Consider the following 16002-nt stretch of genomic DNA (forward strand, 5'->3'; position numbering starts at 1 on the left):
CACAGGCAATCTTTGGAATACCTATTTATTTATTACATTGACCAGAGAACGGATTTAAAAACAACGCAACGTTATTATACCCAACTCCAACGCTTCTCCAGATTTTCCACGTATGCTGCTTTGAGGGAGATTTTTCAAATCACGTTCAGAAGAAAATCTGTATAAGTAAGGTACATTGCTACAAAATAAAGTACCAAGATATAATTTTCCTTTTCACTCTTATTTCAAATACGTAACGTATTAGTATTACACAGATTATCATCATTCTCGAAGGGTAGTTTCATATGCATGATTTTAAAAACCAATCAGTTTTCTGGGCACCTAGCATCCTAACGTTAAAAGCGCCCCTTTATATTAAAATACCTAACGGAGCGGAGCATAAACATACAAGAAAGTGTATTGTAGGCATAAAGCATATTGGTTATCATTACTATGTACCATCAAGAATACTGTAAATGGTCAACTGAGGGTGTTCTCTACAAAATAGCATTCAAAGTTTGACTCTGGCCCCCAAAAAAATCCGCAAAACAATAGGTACAACCCTGAAAAATGAGCTTCTGATCCCACCGGTGATGCTCATGGCACCTTAGTAGCAGCCAACTTGTTAAAAACTAGTCTGAATTTTTCACCGAAATCTGGTAAATCTTATCCTATCTCCGTGTCGATTTTTTTTCATACATAAGTACGTGTACCATGTGGTACATGTTTCCAATCCCAATAATATTATAAAATGCGAAAGTTTGTAAGCCTGTTTGTTTGCTTATTACATTATCATCATGTCATTTATCCCGGAAAATTGCATAGTTCCCGCGGGATAGCGGCAACCGAATTCCACGCGGATGGAGTCGCGCGCGGATAACGGCTAGTAGGTAATTCTATAATTTCGCTTGAGCAGTTAGTTATCCACCAATGATGAATGTTCAGCATCCATAAAACTAATATGTAATGTTATAGGTAAGTACTTACATAACATACTTGGGAGGTCATCGTCATCATCAGCGGGAAGATGGAGACGTCAACTACTGAACAGGGGCCTCCTCAGAATGTCACAATGACCGACAACTCGCCACCTGTATCCAACAGTTGCCCGCAACTGTCGCGATGTCGTCAGTCTCTCTAGTGGGAGGCCTGGCAACAGCTCGCCTTCCTTTCTTGGGCAGATGTAACCTAAGCTTAGCTGCTTTAGGTACCTTCAGTTTGTATACCAATAGTCAGTGATTCGGCTTCATGCCAAACCACAATACCTGTCACACATAATAAAAAAAAATACAAAATAAAAGGGCCGGCATGGGCGGCGGTGATTTCTTTCCATCAGTTGACCCGCATGCTCATTTTCCCCCACTTATTAAAAAAATTCGTAGCTAGGTCCAACAACGTAACCTCACCCAACGTCCACTTTGAACGAAACTGGGTTTACTTATTTCTGATTATCCTATTAATGAACTGTCTTGTTATAAAAATAATTTATTTTTAAAATATTAGTTGTACTTACCTATGATGACGCACGTTATTGAGGGTAATTCCAGGGCAAAAATGGCCGCTTCTGGCTAAGCGTAGGCGTTTAACCCCGAGGAGTGTAGGCGGGTCCTTTGGTAAATGTACCTAAAGGTAGAGCAATTTCCCAAGAAATTATCTACTCATTTATCAAATTTCATAGCTATAAGCAACATGCACGGTTGCATTGCACCAAGTTTAAGTTATGTCTGTCTGTATTTTAAACTACTTTAGTAGATCCGGGTGATTGACTGATGAACATAAACCTAATTAGCGCGGTTTTGAAGGCTTAGCCCGTATGTGTCAGCAACAGGTGAGCGGCCCTTTGAAGAGGTATTGTAGCTTTCAACGCGTTAGATTATAAGAAAGGTAAGTCTCTTGCTATTGTTGCTTTGTTATCTTTTTCCTTTGAGAGATATTTCTAAAATTTTAAATTTCTAAATTCAGGTTATGAGCGTAAAAATTAAATTCAAATAAGTTGTAAGTTCTTAAACGGCGCTGCTTTAAATTTGAAATTCATTCAGTTTGTGGTTTGTAGCTACAGAACATAGGAGGTAGGTACACTCAAGGGCAAAGATATCGACACGGCCAAAGTTACAAAAATATGTATACACGACTTTATGCACTTAACATTAAGGCCGTGTATACATATTTTTGCAATTTGGGCCGTGTCGATATCTTTGCCCTTGACTGTACCATACTGTATGTTAACATAAAAAAAAAAAGTGAACGTAGTTGTTTATTCATACAAAATAAACATTTCAACGCTGAAATATAACGAGGGCTGTTAAATTTTTCAAAGTTATTTGCATTTTAAATAGGTCCCGTGGAACGCTGACGCCCGCAATCTATGTTTCGCTCGAACGTTTCCAATTAACAAAGAATTTAATATGTGCGCTCATCCACTATAAATATGTATTTTTCTTCGTAGCTTACATACGTATTAGGTATGGGAATAAGGTTGTATGAAGGATCGATTAGATGCGCGCGCCGCCCCCAGCCCGCTTCAGCAAGCAGTCGTTTCTGTGGGACCGAGCGAACGCAAATTGTCAGCTGAGGCTGGAATAACAAGGTAACATTGCAATAAGATATTGATGAATCAAGCGTAAGAACGTGGGAGGTAATATCAATTACAAGACCTTCAAACTCTACGTTTGAACATGTCAAAACAATTTGTATCTCTGGTATCACTTATCCATTAACGTAAATTTTAATTTACATCTAATCAATTATCGGAAGTTGTTATGTAGTTTGTATGGGTATGGGAAGGATCAGCTTTCTACAAGCAACTTTTTTGGCGCACGCAGTTGTTGTTACGGTAATCGTATGATTAGTAGATTATTATTCAAATTGTTGCTAATTCAACGGATTAAACTTACCTAAGTACCTACTTTGTTTCTAACGCGTCTGTCGTTTACTAAGTGTACCTAGGTAGGTATACTATTATAAAAAAGTCGCCCAGTATTGTTTTTTTGTCGTTTTGTAAGCTTTTTTCTTGTACCTACACAGTTAATTTTCCCTCGTTTTTGAAAGTTGCAGGCATGAGAATTGAGTCAAAGCCATTATTTATTCTACGCAGGGCATCCAAAATAATTAAAGCCAAAATCAACACAACAAGCATGACCCACAACCCACGACCTACCAAACTGTCGGGAATTAGGCGAGACAGTTAAAACATCTGATTCTGTATTTTCCTGGCAATAGTGTCTCTTGTTTTTTATTGAAAACATATTTTATTACAATGGACATAGTTAGATATGTACCTACTTACCTATTTATATTATACATCGGAAAACGATAAGAAAATAAATTTTGATAATGACCTTCCCATAATACACTTCTTTCGAAGCCGCAAGATGCCGGGCGCAAGGCACAAGATTCTGGGGCATGTGCTCTCAGGATTCTGCCACAAGATGAACCGTCGCAAGCCTCTTTACGGGGACTCTATGGACACTCCGCTCAACCGATGCCTCACTACCCTAGACATCACTCTGCTTGGTAAGTATCTAACCTGTAAAAAGTCTATAGGGTGTTTCCAGATTATAGATTCCCATCTACCTACCTACATAGGTCATTAGGTTTGTTTTACCTACATTGGTCATTAGGTTCTCTTCAGATGACGTTGAATTAAGTCCAGCGATATTTTAGGTACCTATTGTTATCTACATTTTATTTACATGATCTTATTCTTCCATCTCCATTTTGCCAACGGACTTCCAGGCGGGGGAGCGTCTTCACCCTTACATTAGTTAGTGTTCCGTTAGCTCGCACGAAGCAGCTGGGCTACAACGTAACTCGGAGCTCGAAGTTCGTATCGTACCGTCTCTCTCGATCTCGTATTAAATAGTATAAGCGTCAGCGGGATGGCAACATACGAAGTTCGAGTTTCGTAGTAGGCCAGCTGTTTGCTTCATCTTTCATAATACAAACTGCTAAGGCATGGAATTCGCTCCCGTCGTCTTTATTTCCGGATAAATACAATCTAGGCACAATACACACAACTAAGTTTTGTTACGTATATTGTGATCTAGGGCTCTTCAATGCTAGAGTGATTAGGTTGTTACTGAACCAGTGAAATACATCTTTGGCCTCATCTGCAATTAAAATTAATTGATTATTCTCACAATGTCGTCAAGTCATAGTGAAAATTATGATGTCAAGCAAAGAGCAAAAGACATAATTGATAATCTTTTGCCGCCGAAATCTAGAAAGATTTATTTAAAAACCTATTAAAGTTTCATGGATATTACATTTCTTTTCTCGCAATCGAAGTAAAAAATAGAGTTTTCACCTCGAGACTAAAAGTCAATATAAACCCTCGGATAAAGTGACACACACCCTCGCTAAAGCTCGCGTGGCTTATCACCTCGGGTATATATTGCCTTATTTGAGTCCCTCGATAAAAAATATACTATTAGCTTATATTTGAATACGGCATGACTATGTAGACACTTAATTTTTCTTGAGTATTTAAGTAGATTACTGGTTATTTAGTTTCTTACACAGACGCGGTACGCGGTACGCGCTCTCTAGTCTATTCTATTGGCCTCCAAGCAGATGGCCATAGGTTCGAACCCGGCGGGTTTGCGTCTATTAGACACTACTTTAAGCATGAGTTTTCGGATTTTGTGTGCGAATTAGGTACATTTGAAGTTTACCATGAGCTTTTTTGCAATGAACGCAAGAACGAATTAACGGTCAAATTGTAACACATTTTTCTCGGTATACTGAAGACAAATGGACTAAAAATACCTACAGGTACATTTATTAGCGGTATTTGTGTGTGTGAAGATTCCAGTCCTCAACTGAATAGCATGAAAAGTGCAGCCCACTTAAGTATTCAACATTGTGACGCAAAAGGCTACATTATCATATTAAGTTTTAGAGTTCTCAGAGGGGCAATGTCATGATTCCCTATTTTCGTCCCAGGTGTGGGTCACATGGTGGGCGCCGGTATCTACGTGCTAACGGGGGCAGTGGCGCGAAACATGGCAGGGCCAGCCACGGCTCTCAGTTTCCTCCTAGCTGGAATCACTTCTACTCTCGCTGCTCTCTGCTATGCTGAGTTCGGGACCAGGATACCACGGGCAGGCAGCGCTTATGCCTATACTTACGTGAGCATCGGAGAATTCTGGGCTTTTATCATCGGTTGGAACATCGTGTTGGAATATATGATTGGTGAGTTATGCTACTCTGGCGGTAAAAATCCACTTGATCCAACTTAGCCGTGCCGTGCCGTGCCAGTACCTAAGAGTACAGTTCAAAAAGTTGTGTTAACAACCGGTTAATACCTACTTAGTTACAATTAGTAGATAGGTACGAAAAGTTCCGTTGTGCTACCTACAGACAATTTACCATAATAGGTACAGTTGTATGGGCTACCTATATTATTGTGGCACAACGATTTTTTTTCCACTCAGTCGTTATGTAGTAAGTATATGGCTACCGATTAAAATGTTCAACTTTTTGAACTCCTCCCGTGATCGTCTATTGTTCAGTACCCTTTTATTATCACGGAACTAAAGGCACGGATCATTGGCTAAAACAAAATATGGCGTCACGATCTATTTAGCATGAATCAATTATTTTTCGATGAGTAACGTTTTGGAAAAAATAACATTATTAAATCTATATCATGGGACAACTGGCATCAATTGCCGTAGCCCAAAACTAAGTAAACTTGTACAGTCGAGTTCATAAACTTGTGAGCAAAAGTTTTATCAAAAATATCTGAACACGCTTCTACGTCGTTAACAATAGAGTCTTGTTCAGATATTTTTGATCAAATGTTTGCTCATAAGCTTACGAACTCGACTGTACTATAGGTAGTATAAGGCAACAAATAAAAATATTTTTAAGATAAATCCGACCCGGGCGGGACCTCAATCTTCGTAGTAATTTTCTCTAACCACTATGCTTTTCATATCTAATATTATGTAAATAATATCTTTTTTATTTCAGGAGCTGCATCGGTCGCAAGGGCGTGGTCTGGATATTTAGATGCCATGTTGGAAAAATCAATAAGCAATGCCACGATTTCGATCACCGGGAAAATGCACGAGACGCTTCTCAGCGAATATCCAGACATTTTGGCATTCTTAATATGCATCGCTGCATCTCTCATTTTGGCAGTGGGTGTAAAAACATCTGCTTATATCAACAACGGCCTAACTATCCTTAATCTGTTAGTAATAACACTGGTCATATCACTTGGCTTTTACTATGCTGATATTTCAAACTGGTCTGCAGAAAACGGTGGTTTTATGCCTTTCGGTTTTAGTGGTGTGTTAGCTGGTGCTGCAACGTGTTTCTACGCGTTTGTTGGCTTCGATAGCATTTCAGCATCTAGTGAGGAAGCTAAAGACCCATCACGTTCCATTCCCATTGCCACTGTTGTATCTATGGCAATAGTGGCTTTTGGATATATTCTCGTCGCTTTAGCGCTGACGCTTATGGTGCCATATAAAACAATCGACCCTGCAGCGGCGCTACCAGAAGCTTTAGGCGCAGTGCACGCGGACTGGGCGAGATATGCAGTCGCAATAGGCGCTGTGTGTGGCATGACCACGACTCTACTAGGCTCCTTATTCTCTCTACCTCGGTGTTTGTACGCCATGTCATCTGACGGCCTATTATTTGGTTTCCTCAGCGACATTAGCAACAAGTCCCAAATTCCGATAGTCAATCTTATTATTTCGGGTTTGTCGTCGGCAGTGATAGCTTTATTGTTTGATTTGGAGAAGCTGGTTGAATTTATGTCGATTGGCACTTTGCTAGCGTATACGATTGTCAGTGCCGCAGTTATAATTCTTCGCTATCGCCCGGCGCCTACGGTCGATGACAAGAGTTTCGGAGCTCCTCAGTTAGATTCACCTTGTGATCGAGAAGACAGTTCGGCGACCGGCACACCAGCAACTGACGGTGGATCTTCTTCATCCGAGGTACGTCTTCTTATGCACTAGCACTAGTCAGCTGGTAAGGTCGCCAAGTGTTTCGACCGCCACCGTATCTTTGTCAAAAATGGACGAATATACCTAAAACCAATTATTGTGGTGTTCCGCTACATGCGTAGGTATATTGACCGTCTTCGTAGCTCGGCCATAGTTTTAATTTATGGAGATATTTGTTGATTTGCTAGTGCAGTAGTACTGCAATTGAACCAATTCGCGGCCTTACCCACCTGTGAATTCCAGTGCGATTTTTGGACAGTCATTTTACGAATGGTCATTTGTTTTCCAGATGTTTGAGGCTCTCACTGTGGGTCGTCTGCGGCCACAATACGCGTGGCTGGAGCCCCTTGTAGGGGGCAGGGCGCCCGGTGCAGCGGTCTCGGGCTGCGTGTATACTTTGACGGTGGCTTCGGCAATACTGTGTGCTCACAACCACTTCCTCGCAGAGCCCGCCGGATTGTGGGCCCTACTGCCGGACATCGTGTTAACTTTCATTATAGTTGCTTGTGAGTAAAGTATTAAGTATTTTCTTAAAATAGAAACTAATATTACGCAGCTTGGGCCTTAGTTCCCATGCTAATTGAAGCAGATAGGGAACTTCACACACACCATTGAATTCCTTATTATGAGTGTGCAGTGTCCTCACCATGTCGTCCTTCACCGTAAAGCTCGTGTTAAATTTCATGAATTTCGAAAAATTCAAAGATGCACGCCCGTATTTGAACCCACAATTCCTTGTTTGAGAGACCATAGGTCAAACCACTAGACCGACAAGGCTAATTTTACATTTACATAAAAATCAATCCTCCCGCTAATCCAACCGTTAGGTAGTCTATTACTTACCTAGGTACTATACTCACACAATTGTTTTTACAAATACTTTCTTGCGGCGCATTCTTCTTGGCATCGATGATGAGGAGGAGAGGCTACAATTGAAAGATCTCTCTCCAGACAGGTGTTATGCCTGGGGACCGAACTCCGAAGACAGAGCGTCAGAAGTTGTATATATGCGTTAGAGTTGAGAAACTTCGATAGCGCCATGTAGGATTCAGTCGGATTTTCTATATTCGCTTACTAGATGGCGTTAGGAGTCGCTATAATGGTCTTTCCGAAAGTACTGGTAGTATAAAAAAGTAACATGTAAGTTGTAACAGACCTATTGCGGCCTACTAACAGAATATTTATTTTTACAGGCATATTCATAATCTGGGCACACCAGCAAAGTCCGGCGAGGCTGCCGTTCCGGGTGCCGTGGGTGCCGCTACTCCCAGCAGCCAGCGTCATGCTCAACGTTGAACTCATGATCAACTTGAACGCACTCACGTGGGCGCGGTTCGCTATATGGATCACTTTTGGTAAGCTCGTGTAAACTAATGGATTATGCAAACCATCAAGTATTTCGGTGAAACAAAGCGCATGTACCATCAGCCAAATATGTTGTGGTTTATAAAATTGACTTGACAATACATTTGATACCCGAGCTGTGAGGCCAACATGAGTTTGAATTGAGGACAAATCTACTTACATCGGGTCCCTTCTGTTCTGCACGGGGCAGCGGCAGCAGGGCGTGTTTCAATGGTTCCCAAGCTATGGATTCATGTCCTGCCTTTTGACCCATGTCTTTGGGGCTACCGTTTTAGGTTTCCGAACCCAAAGAGTAAAAACGGGACCTTATTACTAAGACTTCACTGTCCGTCCGTCTGTCTGTCTGTCACCAGGCTGTATCTCATAAACATGAACCGTGATAGTTAGACAGTTGAAATTTTCACAGATGATGTATTTCTGTTGCCGCTATAACAACAAATTACTAAAAACAGAATAAAATAAATATTCATATATAAATATTATAATAATATTTAATAAATATTATAATATATGCCAATAGACGTGTCTGTCAACTTGAAAATTCGACTTTAGGGACATATTAATTTGATAGGAACTAGTTTAAAAATTGTTAGACCACTTATATAGCTGATGGTACAATGGGGGTATAGTACGAGTAGAGATTGTATTGCCAAGCAACTTCTGTATTTAAAATGTGAGAATCGGATCTCTATATAATTTAGTATATATATATAGGTAGTAATTTAGTTTATGTAACTGACTTCTTTGTCTTGACTTATGAACAATTCATCTTCTTAATTCCAGGTCTACTCCTCTACTTCTTATACGGCATCCACCATAGCAAACTCGGTGAGGGAGTAGCCGGTCTGCTCTCCCGCTCGGCCAGCGGCGGCGGCCGCGGCTGGGGTGCAATTGACAAAACTACCCGCCGCATCGGCCGATTCGGCAAAGAAAAAAGTGATGATCGCAAGCCGATCATAAGCGACGACGAACTGTCACGGGATCCGTGATTCTAAGCTAATGTTAAGTCTGTTTCAATGCACAAATATCACAACAGACAGGTCTAAATAGATAACGAACGTGCAGGTGCTACTTCCTAACGTAACAATGTAGCTCGTAAAAGCATATGGCAATTATTAGTTTCATTGAAATTTCTACAGTGTATTGCATGCCATATGGAACTCAAACTGTATAAGCATCCAGAATTGGGCTACTGTTGAATTGTTCATGTAGCAGTCACGTATCACGAACAGACTGCGTATTTAAGATGGTAGTAATATGTATATACCAAACCTATCACAAAAATACGAAATTGCTAAGTAAACCGTAGACAAACCGGATAGACAAGTAAGTACCTAAAAGGAGATTTCATTACAATCGTACCTCATAGTAAAAAAAAAAAATAGAAATTCAAGTAGTAATAATATTACTATCTAAATTCAGTAACTAGCGTAACTAGTCAGCCAATAAGGAGTAACGTAAAACTTACAGGTACTGGTAGCCATTCTGATTTGTTAGATCAGTTTCCCAAAATAGTTATTACCTTGCAGCAAAATTTCCATTCGCTTTTTTCCCAAATGTTTTTTCTCCCACTATGGTTTTTTACTGAAGCTTAACAATTGCGTTTTTTCCCAATTTAATCGACACAGAAATAGTGCCGACGGAGCTCCGCCTCCGCTCGCGCGGAGCTCCTACTTTGTGTAGTTTTGGCCCTTCGGGCCGATGTAAACTTAACATAACCTACCTATGTTTCTGTCGATTAAAATTGGGAAAAGCAAGCATTGGGAAAAAGTATTCAGGAAAAAATGCGAACGGAAATTTTGCTACTAGGAAATAACGATTTTGGGAAAATGATCGAACCAACTGCCATTATACAGACCGGCACATGCGTTATCTATTTATATGTAAGTCTATGAAAATGTTTATGTACGTACGCTTCGAAAACAGGCAGTTTGTGTTCAGCTTTTAACTGTCATATGCAGACTGTGAAGTGCCATTTTTCTGGTTTGACTGTTGCTCAGTTATAAGTGTTACTAGCGCAAATTAAATAAAACTAGTTACTTTGGACTACATGGTTATCTTATCGCAGAAGAACTCCAGAAAAGATCTTGTTTATTTTTAGTTAAGTGTTTCAATTGTTTATTTTTACGCTTACATTCCTACATTTTACAAATAAGACTCTTGACAATGAGCATTAAAATTTAATTTCGTGTCCACTTTACAACCCCTTGGTATCTATTGACAAATAAATAACCACTCATTTAATTAAAGATGTGTTTCAACAGATTTTTACTACCAATATCACAGGGTCAATTATTGTAAATACATAGTAAAACAGGTACTTCGTACCTAGCTAAAGTTACGAATGAAAAATCCGCTATGTAGTATGTTTATTTGTTTTTTTTTTCATCACACTTGCTCGTCAATGACGTTATTCCATGCCTGTATACTAAAAGACAATGACCTTAATTGTTCCCGCGGGAACTATGGATTTACGTATAGTTTTTCTCCCCAAGGGAGTTATGAATTTAGTTTTAATAAGTTAGTAGGTACGTCATTTCGGACTAAAGAGGTTTCAAGTAGGGATGTAATGGAGCTCGGTATTCGTAACCGAAACTATCGTATATCCGAAATAAAAAACTATCTGTAACTGTAACCGAATCCGATATAAAAGTTTCGGATAGTTTCGGATAGGGGCGGAGTTTATATGTGACAGGTTGTGATTGGTTTTTGACTCGACACATTAGCCGCGCGCGTCCTCTGTTTTGTTATTTATTTTTATTGCATAGTCGTAAAAATTAAAACTTGTTGGTCATAGTGGGATTGTAATTACAAATTACAATTCAACATTAACGCAGGTACTTGATAAACATTCTTAAGCAGGTACCTATCTACCTAGGTACTTATATTGTTATCTATCATTTCATCTAAAAAATGCGCAAATGATGTCATGGAAGCTGCAAAATTAACTTGTTGATGCCAAATACTATATTTAACATGTCACATGAAAGTGCGAAAGATTATTTTTTATGTTCGTAAAAGCGATATTTACCTACCTATATTACTATTCACATTGAGTTCTTCCCCGTCAATAACTAGGTACTTAAGTTGTCACTAATGCTTCGATGTTTTTTCACTAGCAGCGAAATAGTCTGAATCAATAATTATTACTTACGAGTTACTTAAAACTGATGATCAAAGTTTTTCGGGATGAAATAAATAAATGATTAACGAACATAAGCAAGAATAAAATTGACATGTTAACGTCGTCTCCATGGTTTGCTTCTATCTTACCGTGCTACGAAAATTCCGAACACTGGGATTTACCTATGTCAAAATCAAAATGTAATATTTTATAAAAAAATATCTACTTCATGCACCAAAGCAAAAGCAGATAAAAAAAATTACGCCTGATTTCCTTTAGTTACCTACCAAGCTATTGGTAAAATACATAAACACCAATAAATGACAACTTTTATGTAATGTAGCTAATCTGTATGTCTTTTATAAGTAGATTAGATATATTTGCTAGTTGGATGTTATTTATATAATTTCATATCATCAATATATATAAAAATTTCGCTATGTAATAGTGACGAGATAAGTATGTGATCATAAAACCAGTCAGCATTTAGTATGTATAATATAAGTACTTATTATTGTTTTTATGCATATGTACGAGTTTATTGTGTCATAAAAAATACCAAAATATTTATGAAAATTGCATTGTTAATACTCTCCGTCATATTTTAAGAAGTGTTGATGTGTACATAAATAAATTATAATGAAATAGCGAGTTTTATTTCAACGAAAGGCACCGGTAGTGTGATTACAGCAAAGCTATACCTACCTAGAAAAGCTTGTGAATGACACTTGTTAGAACCTTGTCGCAGTCAGCATTCGCCGGACTTATCAAAAACATCTTGATAAGGACAGCAGAGGCTTCCCACGACTGGGTTCTACCACTTCTACCAAACCAAGTGTCACATACGAACTTGTCATGATCTAGTAAATGATTTTTCGGTGACTTAAATTGAGCGGATATAAATCAGAAGACAACATTAATATTTGTTTTATTTTATTCAGATTATTTAGACAAGTTTTGAACTATCACAAATATTTTATATACAAATAAAATGCGTTGCAATTGACAACGCTAGAGTAAACTAAATTTATTATCCTTTTTAAAATGATGTCCATTTTAAACAAGATGCCTTTTGTTTTTTATTAGAAATGTTATGTATGATAGTGATCTAGATGCAGGCATAACATCCGCCTCGATAGAGATTTCTCTTGTGGTATATTAAATTAATAGAGGTTATAAGATTTTTGACTTTTATAATATTGAGCTTTGAAAACTTTAAAAATACATTTACTGGTCACAATCATAATATACTCGTAACATAGTCAGTATTTAAAACCACGGAATAAAGAGACTAGTAGAAGTGTTTAGCGGGCGTTCCTGCGCTGCCAAGCATATGAGGTATACCTCAAAACCTGTCTCAGTCATGTGTCAACCGTAGGCAGACGTGACGTTTGAACCAGAATCGAATATTATTTTATTTGGCGAAAACATGCCGTATTGTGCAGTTTTGAGCTATCAAAATGATAGTAAAATAAAAAAATCCATCAAGAAGGCATTTTGTACCATCAGTAAATACTTTATACCTAATTTTAAAATAAAAACATGTTTTCAGATTCTATGACATTATTTTTTGCTTTACTTAAATGAAAAACAATTCTATCGACTAAACTATAAGGTTCATAATCGTGTGTTCTTTGCCTGATACAATAATCTAGAATTTACGCTATCGCAAGGGATGTGGCTATGATACTAGTGTCATCTGTCATCGGACACGTACCTGTGAATCCTGTTAACCTTTTCGCCGCCACGTCAAATAAAAAAGACATCACCCATGCGCCAGGCTTCTACTGTCTGAAATTGAAACTTAACAAAATTTAACGAAGGTTGCTTTTGCATTGAAGTTAGGACGTTGGCGTGGAACCGGCGGTGCGTAGGTATATATGAGTCTTTGGCGTGGAAAAGGTTAAAATTTAAATCTAACACTAATCGAAATAAAGTTCATAATTCATTAGCAATTTTTCTTCAAGCATCTATTGGTTTGCGTCTGACGGGTGCTCCGCTACTTAACGTTAGATGACAGAACTTTGTATACAATTCGAATGTCAGAACTCGTTGTAACTCGTAACAACGCGTAATTGATTTTCGACACTATGCCACTACTTTAAAGTTTAAAATATGCTAACGGACCGGAGTTCATAACATATTTTTAAATATAACATAACAACCAATTATTTTCAAGATTTCATAGTGTAGTTAACTTTAAGTTAGTGTGAGTTTGGCGACATCGGTTCTGATACTAATCGAAGCTGATGCCACTTTCACTAGTCTCTTTATTCCGTGTTTAAAACAATAGTGTTGCTAGCTGGTAGATATTGAAACTGGAATGTTTATTTGTACAATAACACAATAAGTACGCCAACGCTTATAATATTAAACAAATCAACAAGAACGCAGCGTTACCTATGACAATAAAAATCTTCGATATCACTCAATTATTTATAATATACTTACGTAAAATAAATATTATGCAATAATAATACGTATTGTATTAGATAATAAATCATAATAACTAACGAAGAATTGGCCTAATATTGTTTCATCACAACCATAACCCACACAGAAAAACTTAATTTGCTAAGGGGAACTGTCTTACTTAAAAAACTACGGTAAAATGAAGATTTGAAGTTAAAAATGTCAAACATACCTATGTTGTAATATGATACTCCCACACTGGTGTTAAAATGTTGTATAACATTATAATATAAAAAAAATGTTTTCTAACATTGTATAACAAATGTTATACATTGTCAGAGGCGGCCTTAGGGGATGGCGAACAGGGTAATCGCCCGGGGCCTCGCTCTTGCAGGGGCCTCGCGCAGCAACCTAAGCAAATTTAAAAAATATATAGCTTTTTTAACTATATTTCGCATCACATACTTTTCAGGAAGCATAAAGGGCCTCGCAAAGACCTCTACCGCCCGGAGCCTCGCAATGAGTAAAGCCGCCGCTGTACATTGTTATCATGTTATATAACTTAAAATGTAATACAACAATTTAAAACCTCTAATTTGTTCTATGGTGTTATAACATTTTTTATATCAATGTGGGAGCACCATAAGTCAAACACGGTACACGAAAGTAATGAATATATCTTTATAGTTACTACATATTGGTAGCCACTGTATTGAATTGTAGAGGTATTGTACCGTATGTAATTCACACAATTGAGCTGTCGCATGAAAAATTCAGCTTGGTATAGTGTTTATGTAATTGCAGTTTTTAAAATTTTCGAGGATCCAATGCAATTGAGTTTTTTTCATAAGACTGAAATTGACGCGATTAACCCCATGGAAGTTGAGATACATTTTATACTTTCTCACTCTATCATATAGGTTCATTATATGTATTAGAACTTTTTAGGTTCTGAAACTCGAATTCGCAGTCGCATTCGCATTATATATTTTTTTATTAATTAATTTTCTTTCAATCTCTTAATTTGATTGATTGAATGGATACATTAATCGCTGTCATGCCGACTATTGTCAAAATACTATTCGGATTCCCAGTATTTGTTTACTTAAAATATATACCAGTATAATTTGACAGTCTTATCTGTTAAGTGTGCTGACTTGCCAGGCCGAGGCGGGCCTTCGTTGCAGTCGGTTGATGGTTGGACGACCCCATTGGAGCCAGAGGAATCCGACTACTAGGCATATTGCGGTTTCTATGTAGAAACCGTCGATTCGGGTTAAACATGTGCCACCGTCGCTTTTACAGAGCTGAAAAAAATCAATTGTAGTTCTTTAACAGTTATACATATACACATTCATTATAGAGAGGTTATTAGCAGATTCCCATCCCATCCCAGCCTATATTTATTCCCACTGCTGGGCACAGGCCTCCTCTTATAACAACAGGGCTTGGGCCATAGTTCCCACGCGGGCCCAGTGCAGATTGGAAACTTCACACGCACCATTGAATTGCTTCGCTGGTTTGTGCAGGTTTCCTCACGATGTTTTCCTTCACCGCAAAGCTCATTATTATTATTAGCAGATTACTGGATAAAAACTGTATTTGTTTTATTACTGATTTAGTAGAAGATATTGTTGCGTATGAGGTTTTAATGCGAAAATGGCAATATTCGAGATATCTTTATCTCGCCTTCTTTCGCGCAATTAAAATATTCTCTTAGGGAATTTAATAAGCTCAAAGGATAATAATTCTAAGTCAAGATACTCACATCACTTTCTAATTTGGTGGAGCACGTGTTATCTGCCAGCTGTGGTAACGAACAGCTTTTAAAAGTCAGGTGGTCAATGGCCCATAGAGCCAATGTGTTGGGCCAATTCGTACCCAAGTTAGACACAGTGTTAAGTAACGTCATGTACGTTCCGCCAACAGCGGGATCAGATACTTTGGCGAAGAATGCCATAACTGCTACAAACATGCAGTAGAGGCAGGTCTGTAAAAAAAAAAAAACAATGAGGGTTCTTGACTGGCGAAATGTTGCTAGGTGGCGTTAGTATCGATAGGTCTGTTTGACGTTACAGTCTTGCTTGTACTGAGGGCTATCGTTTTTTGTCTCACTAGATGGCGCACTGTAGCGTGAGGTTTTTAAGTATGGCTTTC

At 38.2% G+C, this 16002-nt stretch overlaps 2 protein-coding genes across 3 annotated transcripts in view; one reads left to right on the plus strand and one right to left on the minus strand.

Moving 5' to 3' along the window:
* The first annotated feature begins 1489 nt into the window (after positions 1–1489).
* LOC141437207 (cationic amino acid transporter 4) lies at positions 1490–12078 on the plus strand. Of its 2 annotated transcripts, XM_074100462.1 has the most exons (8): positions 1490–1863; positions 2426–2566; positions 3344–3492; positions 4924–5172; positions 5956–6935; positions 7234–7450; positions 8138–8299; positions 9093–12078. In XM_074100462.1, the coding sequence occupies exons 2-8, from the start codon at positions 2460–2462 to the stop codon at positions 9296–9298; spliced, it is 2070 nt and encodes a 689-aa protein (XP_073956563.1). In that variant the 5' UTR covers positions 1490–1863; positions 2426–2459; the 3' UTR covers positions 9299–12078. The 2 variants fall into 2 exon arrangements, with proteins under 2 accessions (XP_073956563.1, XP_073956562.1); XM_074100461.1 differs by lacking the exon at positions 1490–1863 and having other exon boundaries at positions 2149–2566.
* Positions 12079–12349: 271 nt separating this feature from the next.
* LOC141437208 (acetyl-coenzyme A transporter 1-like) overlaps positions 12350–16002 on the minus strand; it is a 17859-nt gene continuing 14206 nt past the window's right edge. Inside the window, exons 7-8 of the mRNA XM_074100464.1 lie at positions 15614–15835; positions 12350–15152 (exon numbers count right to left, since the gene is read on the minus strand). Coding sequence (XP_073956565.1) covers positions 14982–15152; positions 15614–15835 — 393 coding nt within the window. The 3' untranslated portion in view covers positions 12350–14981. The remainder of the gene's footprint in view (positions 15153–15613; positions 15836–16002) is intronic.

Source organism: Choristoneura fumiferana, chromosome 17 (assembly GCF_025370935.1).
Source record: "Choristoneura fumiferana chromosome 17, NRCan_CFum_1, whole genome shotgun sequence".
Lineage (NCBI taxonomy): Eukaryota > Metazoa > Arthropoda > Insecta > Lepidoptera > Tortricidae > Choristoneura > Choristoneura fumiferana.